The 20628-nt window shown below is 32.9% G+C and overlaps 2 protein-coding genes across 3 annotated transcripts in view; one reads left to right on the top strand and one right to left on the bottom strand.

Moving 5' to 3' along the window:
• Nucleotides 1-1572, top strand: part of LOC112094008 (zinc finger BED domain-containing protein RICESLEEPER 2-like) — a 2634-nt gene extending 1062 nt beyond the window's left edge. The window contains exons 3-6 of the mRNA XM_024173837.1: nucleotides 13-391; nucleotides 446-946; nucleotides 1033-1345; nucleotides 1433-1572. Of these exons, the coding sequence (XP_024029605.1) occupies nucleotides 13-391; nucleotides 446-946; nucleotides 1033-1345; nucleotides 1433-1572 (1333 nt within the window). The remainder of the gene's footprint in view (nucleotides 1-12; nucleotides 392-445; nucleotides 947-1032; nucleotides 1346-1432) is intronic.
• Nucleotides 1573-8682: 7110 nt separating this feature from the next.
• LOC21409816 (subtilisin-like protease SBT5.4) lies at nucleotides 8683-16350 on the bottom strand. 2 transcript variants are annotated; one of them, XM_024173834.1, is made up of 12 exons: nucleotides 16229-16350; nucleotides 16026-16135; nucleotides 15855-15952; nucleotides 15360-15524; nucleotides 14805-14913; nucleotides 11151-11712; nucleotides 10794-10891; nucleotides 10446-10691; nucleotides 10231-10345; nucleotides 9926-10139; nucleotides 9280-9438; nucleotides 9079-9134 (listed from the first exon to the last, which is right to left on the bottom strand). In XM_024173834.1, coding segments are annotated over exons 1-12 (1986 nt in total). In that variant the 5' UTR covers nucleotides 16337-16350; the 3' UTR covers nucleotides 9079-9132. The 2 variants fall into 2 exon arrangements, with proteins under 2 accessions (XP_024029601.1, XP_024029602.1); XM_024173833.1 differs by having other exon boundaries at nucleotides 8683-9438.
• Nucleotides 16351-20628: the final 4278 nt, after the last annotated feature.

Here is a 20628-nt window from a genome sequence, read left to right as displayed (position 1 = left end):
TTCTTTGACTAGTGATGGATATGTTTGTCTCACTGCGCATTTCATAGATAAGAATTGGAACTTGCAGAAAAGAGTGTTAAACTTTAGTTTTATGCCACCCCCACATAGTGGCATTGCTTTGTCTGAAAAACTTTATGCCTTTTTGAGTGAATGGGGAATTGAAAACAAGGTGTTTAGTGTGACATTGGATAATGCTTCTACAAATGGTGTTTCTGTTGACATGTTAAGAGAGCAACTAGTTGTCAAAAGGATTCTTGTACACAATGGCGATCTATTTCACATGCGATGTTGTGCACACATACTAAATTTAGTTGTGCAAGATGGTTTGAAGCAGATTGATGATTCAATTGTTAAGATTCGTGATAGTGTCAAATATGTCAAGGGATCCCAAGTGAGGAAGTAAAAGTTCTTAGATTGTGTGAAGTTAGTTGCAATTGGTGATAAGAAAGGGTTGTGTCAAGATGTACCAACTAGGTGGAACTCGACATATCTTATGCTTGAAAGTGCTCTTTACTATCGCCGTGTATTTCAACATTTAGAGTTGAGTGATTCAAACTACAAGCATTGTCCTTCTAGTGCCGAGTGGGATAAAGTTGAAAAGATTAAAACTTTTTTGAAGTTGTTCTATGATGCAACTCTTAAATTTTCTGGAACAAAGTATCCCACTGCCAACTTGTACTTCCCTTCCATTTGGCATTGTTGCTTCATGTTGAAACAATACTTAGAAGGTGATGATGAGTATTTAAAGTATATGGCAACAGCAATGTGGGGCAAGTTTCAAAAGTATTGGTCTCAATTCCATCTTACCTTGGCTATAGCATGTGTTCTAGATCCTCGTTTTAAGCTTAGGCTTATTGAGTTTAGTTACAAAAAGCTTTATGGAGATGATTGTGTTGAATGCATATCAATGAGGAGTACGTTGTACTCTATTTTTGAAGAGTACAACGTAATTTCTCTATTTATTAGTAATGCGGATGTTCTATGCTTATGTCTGATTGTGTATTCTTATACTATCTTCTTCTCATTTTGTAGGAATTTGATGAGATATTTTTAGTTGAGTCTACTACTGCATCACAGAAATCAGAGCTTGACCTTTATTTGGATGAGCCAAGATTGGCTAGGACCGCGGATCTTGATATCCTTTCCTTTTGGAAATCAAACCAATTTCGATATCCAGCACTAGCTTCTATGGCTTGTGATATATTGGCTGTCTCTGTTTCTACAATTGCTTCTGAAGCTACATTTAGTGTTGGTGGTAGAGTTCTTGATTCATTTCGTAGCTCACTTAAACCAAAGACAGTTGAAGCACTTGTTTGTACCAGAGATTGGTTATATGGAGACAAAGGTAGTTTCAAACTTACTTAAATTATGTATATTTTCTATATTGATTTTAAACTAACTTGTATCTATATATATATTTGTTTTTGTGTAGATTTCAATGAAGAGGTGGAGGATTTTACACAAGATATCTTCAACTTTTCATTGAAAGAAGAGGAGCCTTTCTCACAGGGATCAATTTCTCCTGAACGTAATGATGCGCCTGGAGTCTCCCCACTGCAGCAAATTATTTAAATATTTAATTATTAATCATGTATGTTTGTTTTCTAAATTGTGAGACTTTTGTGTGTTTGTTTTTTAATTTGTTAGAGACTCTAATGTGTTTGTTTTAATTTTGAACTTATATTATGTAATGTCTCTATATCATGTTAAACAGGTTGAGAAACATATTCAGAAATAGGTTCTGAAATAGGTTATGAAATAGGTTCAAACGTGTTGACAGTAATCAGGTCATAAACGTGTTGACAGGTAATTAACGGGTTGACTCGACCCGTTTACAACCTGTTTCGTAAACGTGTTAACAGGTAATTAACGGGTTGACACGACACGTTTATGACCTGTTTAATAAACGGGTTAATCGTGTCGTGTCGTGTCAACCCACTAATAAACAGGTCGTGTTTAGGTTTAGAATTTTGACACGATTAATAAACGGGTCGTGTTCGTGTCAGACTTATTCGTGTCAACTGAGGGGTTCAACACGACACGAACACGACCTGTTAACACGAATTGCCACCCCTATTTACAACGCATGGTAAGAACCAGTCCCACTCACGTATTGGACTGTTGAAAAGCTAATCTAATGATTAAAACAATAGTTCCTACCCGTAAGATAAAAGATCAGCTTTAGCTTACTAACACGGTAAAACATGCCACTTTATTTTACTTGGTAATTTTTTAATAGGTTACACAACAAGAGGCAACGCTTTCCACCATTACGTACCCTTCTTTAGACACGGACCTCAGTGCTGAACTTTCGGACGACGGGCATGCCCGATGCCCGAAAATTTTTGGGCAATCGGGCAGGCCACTCTCGCCGCCCGACCATGGTTTCCTTCGGGCACGGGCTCGGGTAGCCCGAAAATATTAATCCCCCCGACAGCCCGCCGCTGTGGAGAAGCCGTCCCTCGCCGTTCGCCGGATTTTTTTTGAATTTTCCGGCAATACCCGAAGCTGCCCGAAAAGTGCCTGAATTTGTGCCCGAACTGCCCTAATTTCTGTGACCGTTGCCCGAATTTTTGTGACCGTTGCTCGATTTTTGCCCGTTGCCCGAAAATGCCCGATTTTTTTTTTACCGTTAGCCCGAATTTTGAAAAAACGGGTCTTTTTGCCCGAACCCGAATTTTGCCAAAATTTTTGAACCAAACGGTCGGATTTTGTACCGTTGCCCGACCTGCCCGATTTTTGCCCGAACTACCTGAAAAATTTGTAGCTGTTGGACCCGAATTTTTGGGGGAAAAATTTTTTTTTTCAACCCAAAAATTTTCCTATAAATACCCCCCCTCCCCCCAACCATTTTCCTCACCCCAAAACTCTCATTCTCTCTCAATTTCTCTTAATCTCTCTCAATTTCTCTTAATCTCTCTCAAATCTCTCTTAATCTCGCTTAAATCTCTCTAGAATCTTGATCTCTCTTAAGCTCTCTCAAAGCGCTCTCAATCTCTCTTATTTTTCATAATGGCTTCTTCTGGTTATGGTGGTGATATTCCCATTGATGCCCAATTCAACATCGAATAAGGGTAATTTCCTAATGTTTTTCAAACACAGGAATCGCAAACTATGGAAAAAGTTGCTGATGACACTGCAAATCTGACCCCTGGTGGACGTACTATAGGTCGGGGACGCAATGGTGGTGGCACAAGTGGCCGTGGAGGAAAGACAAGCGGTAGTGCTAGTGCAAGTGTTGCAAGTTCTAAGAAGAAATGCAAGCGCACCTCAGCAGTTTGGGAGCACTTCAACACATTCGAGGACGTCGACAATAACGGTAACATTAAATACGTAGCTCAATGTAAATATTGTGGTGAGAAATTACAAGGTAACACTATTCACAACACTACACACTTAAGAATGCACTCTGAAAAGTGTCTTCAAAAGTAAGGAGACGGAGCTAATCTCCGCCAAACGCAATTATCGTTTGACCGCCAAACCGGCGGTCTAAGCACGTGGAAATACAATCCGTAAGTTAATCGTATGGAAATGGCACGATTAATAGCCACATTAGATCAACCACTAAGTTTTCCTGAACAAAGAAATTGGCAACGTTATATTAAAATTGTACATAATCTTAATGCACAATTTTTTTCTAGAACTACTCTTAGGAAAGATGCATTAAAATTATATAAACAAGAAAAGGAAGCATTAATCAACCTTCTATACTCTACTAGTGGTTGCGTTGCATTAACGGTGGATATTTGGTCCGCCGTTGCCAACAAGGATTATTTAGCTGTAACCGGACATTATTATAAAGGTTTTGATTTAGATAAAAGAATCTTAGGTTTCAAATGTGTTATAGGATCACATACTGCCAATTTAATATATAACACAATTTTATCTGTTATTGATGAATATAGTTTAAGAGATAGAATAATGGCCATAACATTAGATAATGCAACTGTGAATACTAAAGCAATAGAACTTTTTGAAAATGATTTAAGTTTATTCGGTAATAATGATATTTTCCACCAACGTTGTGCATGTCATATAATTAATTTAATAGTAAAGTCCGGTTTAAAATCAATGTCAGGTCATATTAAAAGAATTAGAGATAACATTGCTTGGATTCAAGGTAGTAATCAAAGAATACAAGATTGGTTTAGATTTTTACAAGCATGTAATCAAAATCCTAGAGCATTAGCCTTAGATATGCCCATAAGATGGAACTCCACTTACATAATGCTTGAACAATGCATCCCCTATAAAGATGCTATAACAAATTATGTTAGTGCAAAATTAGGAACAGGATTTATAGATGAAACTGATTGGCAAATTGCCGAACTTTTGTATAACTTTTTAGGTAGATTTCACGAAGTTACCTTAAAGCTTAGTGGAACTTATTACCCAACTTCACCATTAGCATTAGGAGAACTTTTAAGAATGTCTATTTTATTTAGTGAATTAAGACACACGAAGTTTTAGGAGTTCCTATCACCTCTATGGAAAAGAAGTTTAAAAAATATTGGTCTAAATTACCCGTGTTGTATAGTTTCGGTGTTATTTTTTACCCTAGATTAAAATTAGAAGGTTTAGAAAGTGGATTAGATAACTTAGGTGAATTTTTAGCTATAGACACTACTGACCAGTTTCCTATTATAAAGGAAAAAATATATTCTCTATATATCTCTTACGAAAGTAGGTTTAGAAACACACCCCGTGTTGAACAACCGCAACAACGAGACGACAATCCGCATTCATTCTTGAATGTTTTCGGGTAACAACGAGACGACAATCCGTATTCATTCTTGAATGTTTTCGGGTTGTCTAAGAAGAAGAAGAAGAAGACGACGACGAAGAGTCAATGTCAAGAAGAATCTGGGAGTGGAAGTGGATCTTCATCAAGAGGTGGCGGCGGATTCAACGAGTTAATGGCGTACCTGAGTGAGGGCTTAGTTATAGACAGTAGTGAAATGTTTGATTTGGTTGAGTGGTGGAGGGCACGATCATTAACTTGGCCGATCCTAACACGACTGACAATGGATATTTTTTCGATCCCGGTCTCCACTATTGCAGCTGAACAAGCATTCAGTACAACCGGCCGAATACTTGAAGAACGGAGAAACGCATTGCAGCAGGATATTGTTGAAGCTTTGGTGTGCATCAAGGATTGGGACCGTTCCAACCAACGCTTACACGATACAATCTCACCGGCAAACCAAGAATGGATCGACGAATTTAATAGATTAACTTTTAATTTTCAAGATGATCATTCTGCTTCAAATTAAATTTTATTATTGTAATTTGTAAATATTTATTTACTTTGTAATTTCTAATTTGTATAGTGTTTATTGTAATCTTGTATAGACTTTGTAAGTTCGTCAAATTTGTAATTCATCCCACAATGATTGCACTCTTTTTTCCTTACCAAGTTTTTATCCCAATTGGGTTTTTCTTGGTAAGGTTTTTAATGAGGCAATCATGAATTACAAATTTAAAAATCAATGAAGAAGTAATTTTTTTATATAGTTCGTGTGTTCATTTCATATTTCAAATTGTAATATACACATTGTAATTATACAAATACTTATTACTTATTATACAACATAAAAATATAATATAAAAAAAATAAAAATTTCGGGCAGCCGGTCGGGCATCGGGCAGCCCGACCGGGCACGGGCAGGCATCCTCAGCCCGAAGCCCGTCCATGGGCAATTTTCGGGTCGGGTCGGGCAGCCTGAATTTTCGGGCAGTTCAGGTTCAGTCATCGGGCAAAAATTTAAACTTTTCGGTGGTCACAGACGGCCCGTCCAAAGTTTCAGCACTAGACACGGTGCAAGTTGTCAACTAAACTAGATTCTCCCAGTTCTAAAGCCCGATGGCTTAGGGTCGGACCGAAATCTTATAAAGTATTTTCAAAAAAAATTTCAATTAAAGTATTTAGGCAGTCCGGGCTTGAAATCTCGGCCTAATCCAACCGGCCTAACAATGACGGGCCGGGTGTCGACCTGTTTTACCCAGCCCAAACTTACCGTCTATGTACCACTGCAGTCAATTATTGGAATTAATTATTGGCCTCAACGAGTGAGTATTGGTTGTTGACATTTTGTCAAGGATCTAAGATCTTTTCTTGATAATATTGAATTATTGATCCCTTGTCAATCGTTAGGCCCTGGAAGGTGACTAGTTGTCACCCAGTGAGTGACCCCGATGGCCAATTTTAATGGGTTGTTGAGCCAAAAAGATCAAATGGTGTTTAAGGAGAGGATATAAATATTTAGGTTTGTCTCTAGAGGGGAATTTGTCTGATTATCCTATAAAAAATATTTATGTTAATTATATATATATATATATTTATATTACTAGTGTCAAATGGTTTCAGAATATACATTTAAATGGTTTCAGAAAAATATTTAAACATTTAAAAAAATAAAACCCCCTAAAAACTTAAATTTAAAAAAATAAATCTTTTTTCATAAAATTTTCTAAAAAATATTTTTGAGAACTGAACTCCATCTTAAAAGTATTTGCCAAAGTATGTAAAAATTGAAACAAAACTCTTAAATTTAAAGAATAAATTGTAGTTGCTGAAAATAGAGGGATACATTATACGAATAAAAAGTGACATTAAGAGGTATATTTATAGAATAACCATTAAAAACTTTTAACTCAACCTACAATATAATCATAAATAGATTTACACCTACTCAATAAATAGATTTACCTTTAAGTGGTCCGTCCATTTCAATTCTATCTAGTTATCGTTGCTTTTATTTAGTTTATTTACAATTGGTCAAAATTTTCGTAAGGTTTTCATTCAAGTCTCCCACATTAACTTCTTGATATAAAACTTGTACTCTACAAACCAAAGTTGTGCAAATTAATTAAAAATGTGATGTTTCTCATTTAACTGTGACGCGTAAGAATTTATAGTGATCATAGGTGATAATATTATAAGCTAATTGATAATATAGAATTTGATTAGTTTTAAGAAAAAGTCTCCGCTGGCCCCCAAAAAAAATATATTTTTTTAAAAAACAAAAATATGGTTTAGAGGTTAAGGCCCCGTTCATTTCGCTGATTCGAGTTTAGAATTCAAGTTTTGTTACAGTAAAAAGCTATCAGAAATAATCACATTTAACTTTTTTGCTACAGTAAAAAGCACTCACATAAAATCACTTCTCAACTCGAATTAAAAACTCAAATCAGCGAACTAAACGGACCCTAAAAATATTGACTAAGCCTAAACATGTCAACTCAAATCACTACTTAACAAAACTAAACACCAAGCCTTATCCAACTCCAGTTAATCAATTATAGGATGTTTAGTAGAGAGATTCGTTCCCTGATTCGAATCATAATTTGTGGTTCGTTACAGTATTTTTTCTCACAAAAAATTCACGTAAATCAAAAATAGTTTGAATCACATGGTTTGAATTCTCCAACCAAACGTCCTCTTAGTTTCAAAGTTAAGCTCTACTATACGAGTCATCTCGTGCCTATATATATATATATATATATATACATATTTAACTTCAACTCCTAATTAATATAATCAGTTTTCATGCATAAAATTATCCAAATACCAATCCTACAGAATTGGGCAAAATGGCATATAGCCTTTCCAGTTTCCATTGAATAATAATGAGCATATATACAAATTGTACAAGTGTTGTAAGAATTGGACAAACTAGCGCTAGATTGGTTTTGGGGCCAACGGTTATTAGCGACGACATGTCGTCGTGAATAATTTGTCAAATTTTAACGACGATATGTCGTCGCAAATAGTGAACTTTTATGCAATGACATGTCGTCGCAAATAGTGAATGCGACGACAGGTCGTTCAAAAATTTTATTTTCTTTTTGACGATGACATGTCGTCGCTAATATTGTAATTTTAGCAACGATAAATGGTGTCACTAATAACCCTTTTATTTGTAGTGTTGCTCTATGACTTTTGAAACCTCCTATAGTTAATTTATGATCTAATACTCTATTTCAGTTTTAATCATTTCATTAACTAGGTGTTAAATATTTAACGGACTCTATGAAAATCAAGGACTAGGAACAATCTAAAATTATCGTGAGAAAAGAATATTAAACAATTCTGTTGGTAATGCTTTATAGTAAAAAGTATTTGGTTCTTTTTAACAAATGACAATACAAGCTAACTCCTGTATTAGAATCTCAGCAAAAACAAAATCTAACTAGAATGCAACCAAAAAATCTTTTAAATTAGAGATATTCAACAAAGTAGCGATGTGAAATAAGAGTCTTCTAATAAGACAATCACACAATATAAAAATATATCCAACTAAATCCTTTATATATATATATATATATATCCAACTAACTAGCACAAACGATTTTTTATATAAATTAAGAACGAATCATTTACATGCAACTTTTCCTTACTTTGACAATTGCAACATTTTTACATGCAACTTTTTTTCTACAAAATTTTTCTCTTGACTTTGACAATTGCAAGCTTGACCAGCTGCGTGAAATTTAAGCAAAAGAATTCATGGGAAAGCTTTAACGTATAAAACCAGTTTGACCAGTTCAACTTAGAATGATATTGATTATGTGGTTGCATTTTCCAGTTATATAATTAAGTGGCATTACAAATGTTGATCAATCACAATTGGGAAAATTGTTTTTTAATTGGCAATCAGAAGGCATCTTCTTTTCCTGTAATTTCGCATTTAGCTGGCATACATTTGATTTTTTTTTTTCTAAGTCTACTTTTCCTGTATAATGTGGCATCCAAATACGTATGGTGAATAGATCAATCTGTTAATAACATACTGTCCATGATTCTAGAAGGATATAGAGAAAAGCAGCACTTTGCCAAACTAATGAACTCACTTTTAGCTTTTCACGCTTCACATTTTAACTCATATCAAGTTTATTTGTGCTTCACTACAATATGACTCCTCACGCAGTGCTTGCCATCTGACCATTTCAACCATCCAAAGACGTAGTCTCTAGGCTTTCCAGCAATCTTTGGCTTCATAATAATCTTGAATGTCTTCTCTTCGCCAATTCTCTTGAATTTCAAGGTTTTGGGCTTAACAGAAACTGAAACCCCGGCCGGAGCCTTCACATATGCGGTATAGGTGCCCGGTATGCCAACATTCTTGACTTTCCTAGTAACAATATTCACTTGTTCAGAACCAAGATTAGGAACCGCAATTGAAGGGTAGTTGAAGTTAACCAAGGTAAATGACTTGGAACATTTGTATGGCTTATTTGAGAACAACTTAATGGTAGTTTCATTATAGCCATGCGCACATAGTAAGTTTAAATAATCATCAATGGTTAAGTCATAGACAAGTCCTGGGTCCATAGCACGATTTGGTTGGACATGCCCCGCACCATACGCGAAAGGTGTTGCTCGTTGCATTGTCGCCGCGTCCAGCATTTGTTCCCTGTTGCTATCTCTAGTTCTAGCTGAAAACGTTGTAAGTAAGGGATAATTAGGAATGACATTACAAGCATTTGTGAATCTTTATGGAACATAATGGGTGCGTTTGGAACTCATTCTAAAATAATTTTATTTTTTGTATGAAAATAAAAATGAAAAAATTTTCAATCCCAGACATAAATTATTTTTAAAAATGCATTTGGTAGTTTTATCAAGAGATTGTTTTCGGTATAAAAAAACTCATTAATGTCTCTCTCTCTTTCTCTCTGCTAGACAGAGGAGAAAACGAAAACAAAAAATGAAAAACGACTAAAAGTCATTTTTTATTTCTCTCTCATTTTACACTAAACTAAAAAATCATTTTTATTTTCATTTTTTGTCTTTATTGCGGCAAACGCCGTTTTAAAAACGTTTTCATTTTTTCTTTCTCAAAAAACATGAAAAATAAAAACGGGATCAATTCCAAACACGGTCAATGTTTATATCTAGTTTTAGTTGGATGATTTTTTGCACCTGTAGTCATGATGGCAGATCTTAGGGCGGCTGGACTCCAATATGGGTGAAGTGTTTTGAGAAGACCAATAACTCCAGAAATATGAGGGCATGACATTGAAGTCCCCGATTTAATGTTGAATGGAACTCGACGCTCATCCGTCGTTACTTCAAGAGCTCCGGTACCTTCGGAGTATGCAGCGATAATGCTCACTCCTGGAGCAGTGAGGTCCGGCTGAAATGAGAATTAGAACAGAACCATGGAGTTAATATAATCCTAACATAGAATCTAGAGAAATTTTCAATAAAAAGGTAACAAAGCCGACCTTGAGAATTGTTGGCTCGATGAGATTAGGTCCTCTTGACGAGAAAAATGCCACTAGGGGAGCTGGTTTTACTCCCAATTGAGTCTTTACCCTCGTCATGTAAGCCATAGGAGTCCTTAATGTATAAATGTATGAGATCAATAAGACACTTGATAAGTTATCATTAAGGTTGTGAACTAGAAAAGCAAAGATTTTAAGATCCTAAAATTGTGTACTTTGTAGAATTGAGGTACTCAAAGATGAATTCGCCATCGGTGAAATTGATATGAGAAGCAGGGAGCAAATGAGGATCAGCAATGACATCGTTCCACCTTCGAATATCATTGGCCAAAATCATTCCGACAGCGCCTGAGTGAAAGGCCTGCTCACCCATTTCAGATCTCGCAAATTTACCCCAAACGCAGACCAAGATATTCCCCTTCACCTTCTTGGGATCAAGAGCTCCACGCTTACATTGCTGACTGCATGAATATGATTATTTTGTTATAGTTGATATGTGAAATTTTTTTGCATCTCTTATTGTAAAAGCACACATTTTTATCATATAGTTTGGTTTTACTCACGCATCTGAAGTAGACGCTTTAGCGGCTTTAGCATCTGCACCACTGATCAACGGGTAAAACTTCTCCGATGGCAATGCACTAGAGGAAAGACTTGCTCCCTGACATTCAAAATTCCAAATTAATCTTATCAGGAATAAAGTTAATAATTTCTTATTGATTAAACAAGATATGCATAACTAACTTATAATTAATAACTCGTTAATTCTAGCAGTAATTACCATGTATCAAAATTTGGTAAATAACTTAGTCCCCAAGTATTATTTGTTCACAAAAGGATCCAAAAGTAGTGGCAAAAGAATAGATAGCGCCACAACTCTTTGCATGACATGCTTAAAAAGCAATGAAAGGACGGCATACCTTGAGGTGCTTTTTGTCGCCAAGGGCAATATAACTGGTAAAATCGCGATCAATTGTGCTGGCGCCGACGGTGACGAGCCATGGTGGCACATTCGTTACGGTCTCGGGACCAGGCCCTTCATTGCCAGCCGATGTGACCACAGTGATGCCATTTGCAACAGCATGAAAAGCCCCTATGGAAATCGAGCTATCGAAAAATTCTGAAGGCGAATCGGTACCAAGAGACACAGAAAGCACATCAACGCCATCGTTTATGGCAGCATCAAATGCAGCTATAACGTCAGCTTCAAAGCACTCATGCTCATTGATCACGGGCCAGCAAACCTTGTAAGCCGCCACACGGGCTCTCGGGGAACCACCCTTTGCGGTGCCATTGCCGTAACCAAACACATTTGCACGACGGACGAAGTTGCCGCCGGCTGTGGAAAGGGTATGAGTCCCATGACCGTTGTAGTCCCGTGTGGAGAACAAGTATGGATTGTGTTGAATAGAGAAGGTGAAGTTGTTAGCCTTCGAGTAAGCAATATATCCTTTGTTAAAGTACCTTGCTCCTATCAGCTTCCTAGGAAGTGAGGGATAATCATATGAATGTCATGCTCTTTTTCACTTTGGTATAGCTAGATAATTTTCGTTGAACAAGGTATAATTACTCATAAAGCATATAAATTTCGGATTATCGTTCTTACTGACTCCATCTTCATTACCATCATCAATCATTACGATAACTATCATCAGGGATAAAGGATAATTACTAAATACCTCTTCATACATACATATATATATATATAACCTTTTTCTTCGGTCCCTCCGAAGGGACTATCGAACGTAACAGGTAGAATTGAAAAAAAAATATATATATATACCTCTTCATATATATAGTTTTTTTCTTCGGTCCTTTCGGAAGGACCGTCTCTCAAATATAACATGTAAAATTGAAAACGGAACATGATAATTATTAAATGTAACATCGACGTTGGACATAAGTAATATAGTCTTTAGATGACTAAATTGTTTGGTATTATTTCTCTAAAAAATTAACGGTTATTTCATAATTATCATATTACGTTTTTATAGCTATATATTACGTTAGAGAAATCTCCCACCAGAAGGGTATATATATATACACACACTTTATCTTTTTGTTTTTAGAAGCTATAAATTAATGTAACTTTTCAATTTAAAAAACTTATTTCAATTTTATCCCTTGCACACTTTTGTAGAAGAAAAAGGAATATTAAAGCAAATGATCCTTTTTTAGGTTTTTTTAATAAATGGCCGAAGTTTTGTAAAATTAAGAAAATTATAGTTTTTTTAATTAATTTAACAATCAATTATTGATTGGCTTAGTCTATCACTGAATTAACTTCATGATTCTTTATCATCAATCAATATAAGTTAGTAATTACCCAAAATCAGTAAAGTAATAAATAAATTCAATAAATAAATTATATGTATATTAATGATAAATTATTAATAAATTAATAATGAATCGACCAAATGACTGGCCGTGGAGATGAACATTCTTTAGGAAAATGACCGAGTTTTTTTTTTTTTTTAAGTAAAACTCGATGTTCGGCCATTTATTAGAATAGGTGTTCAAAAAAGGTGATGTACATAATTTTCCGAAGAAAAACATAGAAAAAGACAAAAATACCCTTAATTAGAACAATTTTATTTTTAAGAAATATTTTTTGTGAAAGAAAATTAATGAAAACCACACCACGTAAACATTTGGAAAACAAAAAATTCCATATATGATGGAATTTAATTTTTTTTTTAGGGTTTTATGCTTTCTAATAAATGTTTAGAACATTCTTCAGAAATTGTTTAAGCGTATTTTTTTCTTTATAGTCCTAATATTTTCATTCACAGTGTGTGAGGGATGATGTTGAAATTATTCTTTTTTCAGGGTTGAGATGATTTTTTTTTTCAAATAGAAAGGATACATTTGTAGTTTTTAAAAAACGAAGACATAGATTATGAAAAATAAAATAAAATTAGAAGGTACTTTGAAGTAATAACCATTACTATTATTATTATTACAATTATTATCATCGTTAAAACACTCACTATTATGATTTTGATCCTCATCATGATTATTAGAATTATTATTGAATTTACTTTAATTTTAATATTCTTATATCTTAGTTTATTATTTGTAAAAATCAAAAGCATACAATTACCTGTATTGTACATAATATATCCAGATGAGTAATGATACAGATACCAACTCAAATATCAATTTTTGTGTACTAATTAATATGGTATGTGAGTTGTTATCTTTTTATTGGAAGATGTAATCTCTTATTATTAGTTGACATAATAATGTTTTAAAGGTGCTTCTATTCACATACTCCTTTTTACTTTCTAGACGCCTTTTACCTTAAATTTTTCTTATGACAAAAACACCCTAACATACAATGACAAAAAAAAAAATATGGCATATTTAATTATGTAATTAAATTTAATTAAAAAAAACTAATTATATAGCTTTTATCTCTCTCTCCACATACCCTACATGCTATATCCTAAACTATAAACTATTGCTATTTTAAAATTTTTTTTAAAAAAAACCCTCTAATTTTACCTTTCAATGGCTATTCCAAAAAATTACATTGATATAATGTTAAATTTTTTTTTGCTATTAGTTGTATGGCAATTTTTATTTTTTTTTCAATTCATGTTTATATTTTTTTTATTGATTTTTTTTAGACTAATAATTTTATTTTGTGTTTTATTTTATTTTTTTATAAAGTTGGATTGATTTTTTTTTCTCGTTTCATCTTCTATTTTTTTGTTTATGTTTTGAAAAAGGCGTCACACCCATAACTTTAACAAAATAAACAATATATATATATATGAAGAGATAGAGAAATAATAATATTTAATAAACAAACTAAAATAAAATGGTAGATGTGAAAAGAAAATTAAAATGGATAAGAATTAATTATTTCATAAAAATAGTTAAGGGTAATCTTGAAATAATAGGAGTGTGTAAAAAATAAATTTAATTTTTTTAAAATTATGTGGGATGTATATTTAGAAAGGATACAGAGAGTAAAAATAAATATGTGAATAAAACTATTTATGTTTTAAATATTAATTAATATAAAATAATAACTCATGTATCATATTAATTAATATATAAAAATTAAGATTTAAATTAGTGTTCTACATTATACGTATCCAGACAACAAACACTACCGTCAAATAATATGAGTGCCATGACTTTGTCAAACTTTTTATTTTGGGCCACTCTTATCTTTTCGAGCTTTATCATAAAGTCACTTTTAGAAGTCACTTTTTTATATAAAATTAAAGTCACTTTTTTATATGATGCATTTTCATCTAACAGTACAAAAATGTTGAACAAAAAATTCATGAATCCACATCTCTTGTGGAACACAAACAACAAACAACTAAAACTGTTCCTTTTGTTGTGGGAACAGGGGATTGCTTAAGTAAAAGCAAGACAAGAGAAAACGAAAATGGAGGCCAACCACCATTAGCAGAACATGACTAAAAAAGAACAAGAAAAAATTTTCCCTCCACAAAGGAAAAAAAAAAAAAAAGAAGAAGAAGAATAAGAATTCGGTAACCAAAAAAAAAAAAAAAAGTTAAGAGAAAAACAAAGAAGATGGTTAGAGGATGGACCTGTTGCAACGTACTCCGTCTTTGACGCCATCTTGACAGATTCCGCGCCACTTTGATGGGACGGGTCCAAACCCTTCGCCGCTAAAGCTCTTTGATTCAGGCCAAACACCTACCACACAAGTTCAAATCATATGGTATTCAGGGGAATCATAAAAAAGAAACAAAACTGGAAAAGGCTAATTCTGTCATTCACTCCATATTCTTTGTATGAAATATATATACACACATATATTATCATAGAAACATTAAAAATAACTAAAGGAACGTTTAGTTAGAGAATTTAAATCATAATTTGAATCATGAATCATGATTCGTTATAGTATTTTTTCTCACAAAAAATACACGTAAATAAAAAATAATTTTAATTATATGATTTTAATCTATGAATCAAACGTCTCCTAAACTCACTGCGGTTGTAGCTTAATTTGCCTAACAGTAAATGTACACCCACTTCAACAACGAGATCTTGAGTTCAAATTATTCTCCCAACACTTCAATGTCTTTATAAAAAAAAATAAAAATAAAAAATAAAAATAAATAAAAAAACCACCTTACCAAAATCTATATTTCCAATAATTGTGTCTTCACCATATCGTGCCTTGTTCCAAATAGAGTCTGAAGGAATCCCCCCATTTGTTTCAAGCCTAAGAAAATCCCATGAACGGGTCGTATGCAGTTTCATTCCTTTATCTAAGAAGATTGATACAACATTTGGATGCTCTGTAGATGTATATACAAAGCCAATATTATTGTTGGACTGTTAACATGGACAGCATAAACAAGGGAAAAAAAAAAGAGAAAATGGAGAAGCACCTAAAAAAAAATTAAAAAATAGAGCACATTACAAATTGTTATATAAAAGATGAAATTAAGGTCTCGTTCATTTCACCGATTCGAACTTTCAGTTTTAAGTTTCTATAATTAAAAGTTCTCAAAAAATATCACATTTAACTTTTTCTGTTACAGTTAAAAACTCTTAAAAAATGTCACGTCTCAACTCAAATTAAAAACTCGAATCTACAAAACGAACGAGACATAATTCTTACATACTTGCTATCTCTGCAGCTTTTGTGTCGTCTAGGATTGCAGCAAAGCCATTGATGTGTCTTGTGTACGAGTAGAAGATGGCGTCTCTAACCTTCTCATCGCTGCGCGAAAAATTATAAATAAAGAGGAAACCAGAGGCAATGCAGAAGATGTAGTATAAAATTAAGTTATTACCTTTCCAAATATGATCCAAGGAAACTGTAATGTGAACTTGTCGCGCGCTCTAGATCAGTCGACGAAGGGTTTGGACCGTGTGAATGTGATCCCAAGTACACAATATAAGGCTGCAACACGAGAAGAATTTCAAGACTATATTCGTTAATGGCGAAAGTGTCAATTGCATGAAGAAAGAAGAAAGATGAGTTATGTATGCTTGCCTTCTTAGTGGCCTGCGTTGGCGTCTGCAACAGAGAGAGAACAAGAAATATTAGCAGGAAAGAAGGAATATTGGCACAATGTAATCTCATACTTCTGCTTTGAAGCATCACTTTTACTAAACTTAAACCCAAGCAAAACATTGCAGGAACAATAATGCTCTTATATATGTGTGTATATATATTCCCTTTTCTTTTTGTTTTATTTTTAAATATAGCAAATATCCATGTCTAAGATCCTATATTACTTTTTTTTATCACGCGATTGAGAAAAGAAAAACATAAGGTGCGTTTGAAACTCGTTCTAAAATAATTTTATTTTTTGTATAAAAATGAAAATGAAAACGTTTTCAATCTCAAATAAAAATCATTTTTGAAAATGCGTTTGATAGTTTTACCAAGAAATTATTTTCAGTATAAAAAAACTCATTAATGTCTCTTTATCTCTCTCTGCTCGAGAGAGGAGAAAACGAAAATAAAAAATAAAAAATTTATCACTCATTTTACACTAAACCAAAAAATCGTTTTCATTTCTGTTTTTTATCTTTATTGCGCCAAATGCCGTTTTGAAAACGTTTCTATTTTTTCTTTCTCAAAAAACATGAAAAATAAAAACGGAATCAATTCCAAATACTACCATAGTAGGTCATGTTTTCTTTTTAAGATCTAAGTACTAATCTCTCAATTCAAAAATTTCACAACAAAGCATTCACGATGATTTGTATCATGTTAATAGTAATTATAATTATGTTGTCCATTTAGTGACTCTTTTGGTTTTAGTTTTAGGTTAACCTTATTACGTTCGAACCCTTACAAACAAGTATCATGTAACTATGGAACTTGTTTGGACACTACAAACAACATTCATGAAATTCCGACTTGAGCGAGAGATGTACCATTTGCCTGACAACAATGTTGATACACTTTTCTATAAATAAATAAAAAATTAAAATTAAAAAAACAATGCTGACAAAACTAACTCACGTGACTCCTTACCAAACGGACTTTTGTTTTCTTCTCAAACATTGGCCTTTTACTTTTTCTAGTAGTTCCAATGATTCCCTTCCGAACGGACTTCTGGTTTCTTCTCAAAGATTGGTCTTTTGCTTTTAAAAGCATATCATAAAATATGGTTTCTCTAGAAGCTTTGATTCGATTACTCCCTACCAAAACCAACTTTTAAACTTTAAAGAGCATAAAAAAGATTGGATTATTTATTGAATGGATATTAAAATAACCCTCGCTTACTTATATTTCCATATGTTTAGTACAAGTACTATAATTTTTACATTCCTCGGAAATAAAGCCCATGAGATTCACTTTTTTTGCAAATAGAGCTAAAAAAAAGGGGAAAAAAGTAATGTAAGAGAAAAAAAGGAAAAAAAATGGATAAAAATTTAGCAAAAGGGAAAAAAGAAAAAAGAAAGAAAGGAAAAAAGTTTTAAAAAAAGGACAAACTCCAAAACTGTGCGATTTGGACTACTAAAACCCTACAGTAAAATAGATTTATACTCTTTTATATATTGTGGTTATAGAATACAATGGTAGACAAAAAGAGTTAAAAAATGATAAGTAAAACAAAAATAAAACTTTAAGCGGTTTTAAGAATAATAAATTATAGTAGACAAATAGAGTAAAAAAAGAAAAAAAAAGTAATGTATGTGAAAGAAATGATAAAAAAAAAGGATACAAAATTAACAAAAAGGAAAAAAAAAAAAGAAAAAAAAAGAAAGAAAGAAAGAAAGGAAAAAAAAAAAAAAAGACAAACTTCAAAACTGTGCATTTTGGACTACTAAAACTCTACAGCAGAATAGATTTCTACTCTTTTATATATAGTGGATAGTGGATAGTGGATATTGATAGATATATAAATAGGTAAGGTCTTTAAACTGGTACTTACTGTTTGTCAGACTGAAACAACAGTTATATAATTCTGTATAAATAGTGTATATTTATATATAAAGTCATGTATATTTACATGTAAAGATGTATATGTTAAGTTATAAAAAATGACAATGTATATTAATCCTCGAAACATGTATTTTTTATAGAAATTAAGTGAACACATAGCATAAAAATATGTATATTGGTTAATTTGTTGTATTTCATGTTAATGACCGTAAGCGATAATGTATACCAATATACATATTTTTATGCTATGTGTTCACTTACTTGCTATAAAAAATACATGTTTTGAGGATTAATATACATTATTGTTTCTTATAATTTAACATATATATATATTTACATATAAATAACGACTTCACATATAAATATACACAATTTATGCATAATTATACAACTATCGTTCTGATCAGACATAATTCTAAGTGTCTTACTAGAGATAATTCCTATATAAATATCTAACAATACATAAAAAATACATAAAAAAGTCAAAAAAAATTTTACGGTGGTAGTCCTTCTACTTTTCTTTTAACTTTTTTATCTTTATTTTTGTGTGTGTTTTTTTTTTACATTTTAATTTATTACGTGTTTTTTTAAAATATATATTTTTTATTTTATTTTTATGAGAGTAATTTTTTTATATTTTTATATTTTATTTTTAATTAATTAAAATAATTTTTTTAATTATGTTGATAAGTGCACGAATTTGCACTTTTAATATTCATAATTGTCAAATTATTTTATCAAATTTGTGATTTTAATTTTAAATATTCCTAAATTTAGAGGATTTAATTTTAATTAGATTTATTTTATTTTTCAGGTTTTTGAAGAAAACAAATTATATTTGGGCTAGTTTACCAAGCAAAACCCAAAAGTTGAGCCCAAGAAAAGCCCAATTCGGCCCAAAGCCCATCAGCCCATTGTCCAGCCGAGCCGAGCCGAGAAGCCGCTAGCCAAGCCAAGAAGCCGCGAGCCAACCCAGCCGCCATGTGTCGACCACTGCCGCACCGCAGGACCGTGGGACCCAGCTGTCCCCTCGCAAACGCGCGCTTGGCGCGCACCACCCACTCCCCTGCGCGAGTCTCCTCCACACGCGCGTCACCCGGATTTTCTTTCCTCTCCGCGTGGGTCCCGTGTACAGAAGCCCTCCAACCACAACACACCATGTGGTCCTGTGTGCAGTTGCTCCCCCGTTGCTTCCCCACGCCAGCAAGCACGCTTTGCGCGCACGATTTCCCTCCCCGCGCGCGTCCAGTCTCCCTCAGCGTGGGTCCAGCTGTGCACCACATCTCTCCTGCGTGCGAATCAACTTGCGACACGTGTCCCACTCTTCAGAAACGTGATGGTTTTTCTCCCCCAATTAAGCCTTGTAACTTCTTAATTAGGATCCAGTTTTTAGCTTTTTTTAGCATTCTCAAAACTCTATAAATAGGGCCATTGTCAAGGTGATTAGGGGTTAATTTTTTTAGTAGCCTAAATTCTCACACATTTTCTATTATTTTCTTGTTCTTATTCTCATACTTTCTTTTTAAAATTTTATGGGAATTATGTGCAAGCTAGGCTAGAGGATTTAGGTGAGGCTAGAGATGATCCTATATGTGTAGTGAACTTATTTGGATTTTTGATTCTCCAATGGTTTGTAAGTTTTATACATTTGAGTAAATAATTTTCTTTTATCATATTTCTTCTTCTTATCAATATATTTTATTGTCAACTTTCATATAAATCTAGTGAAGCTCTTTTTATGTGATTGTTGGATTATATTATATATTGATAGGTATTATTTTATGAGTAGTCTTTTACTGCAATATTGCCAACGGTATATTGTCGCTCCTAGATTTCTCATAAGATAATTTTTCCTAATTCTAAACGTTAGAATTTTATTTACTCGAATACATTTTTAATTCATATGATCTTTAAATATTTATTTTCCGATTGATTGTTTGGGATGTGAAACTTTCAATTGAGTCAATTTATGAATCAAAATCCAATTAGGTGAACAAAGCATATGGAGGATTCTCAAAGCTTTACCACTTTTTTTTATTATTGAATTTTCTCCATTTTAAATTGTTCAAAAAAAATCATCAAAAACACTCATTCTTTTTCTTTGTTTGATTGCTTACTTTCCTAACGCTTTTTATTTGCTAGTCATTTCTTGTTCAATTTAACACTTGCTCGTGGGATCGACCGTTCAAATTGTACTACAATTAACCGCTTATTTTTGTACACGTTTGGGCGTAATCATATGCTCATACTTTTTTCCGTCAATTATGTTCTACACATGTTTTCTTTTAAAATAAATTTAAAAATTCTTCTTATAAATAAATTTTTCGTTATTAGGTAAATAATAAAGGAGTTGTTCTTTTAGAGTGTAATTTGAGTGTGGTTTTTGAGTTGAATTTGAGTTATAAGCTGAAGTTAAAATTTGAATAAAGTTGAATAAAATTAAATAAAATTAAAACTTAAAAGAACGTGAATTTAAATAAAATTAAAACTTG

Source organism: Morus notabilis, unplaced genomic scaffold (assembly GCF_000414095.1).
Source record: "Morus notabilis unplaced genomic scaffold, ASM41409v2 Scaffold518, whole genome shotgun sequence".
Classification (NCBI taxonomy): Eukaryota; Viridiplantae; Streptophyta; class Magnoliopsida; order Rosales; family Moraceae; genus Morus; species Morus notabilis.
This window is presented reverse-complemented; position numbering and strand designations above follow the sequence as displayed.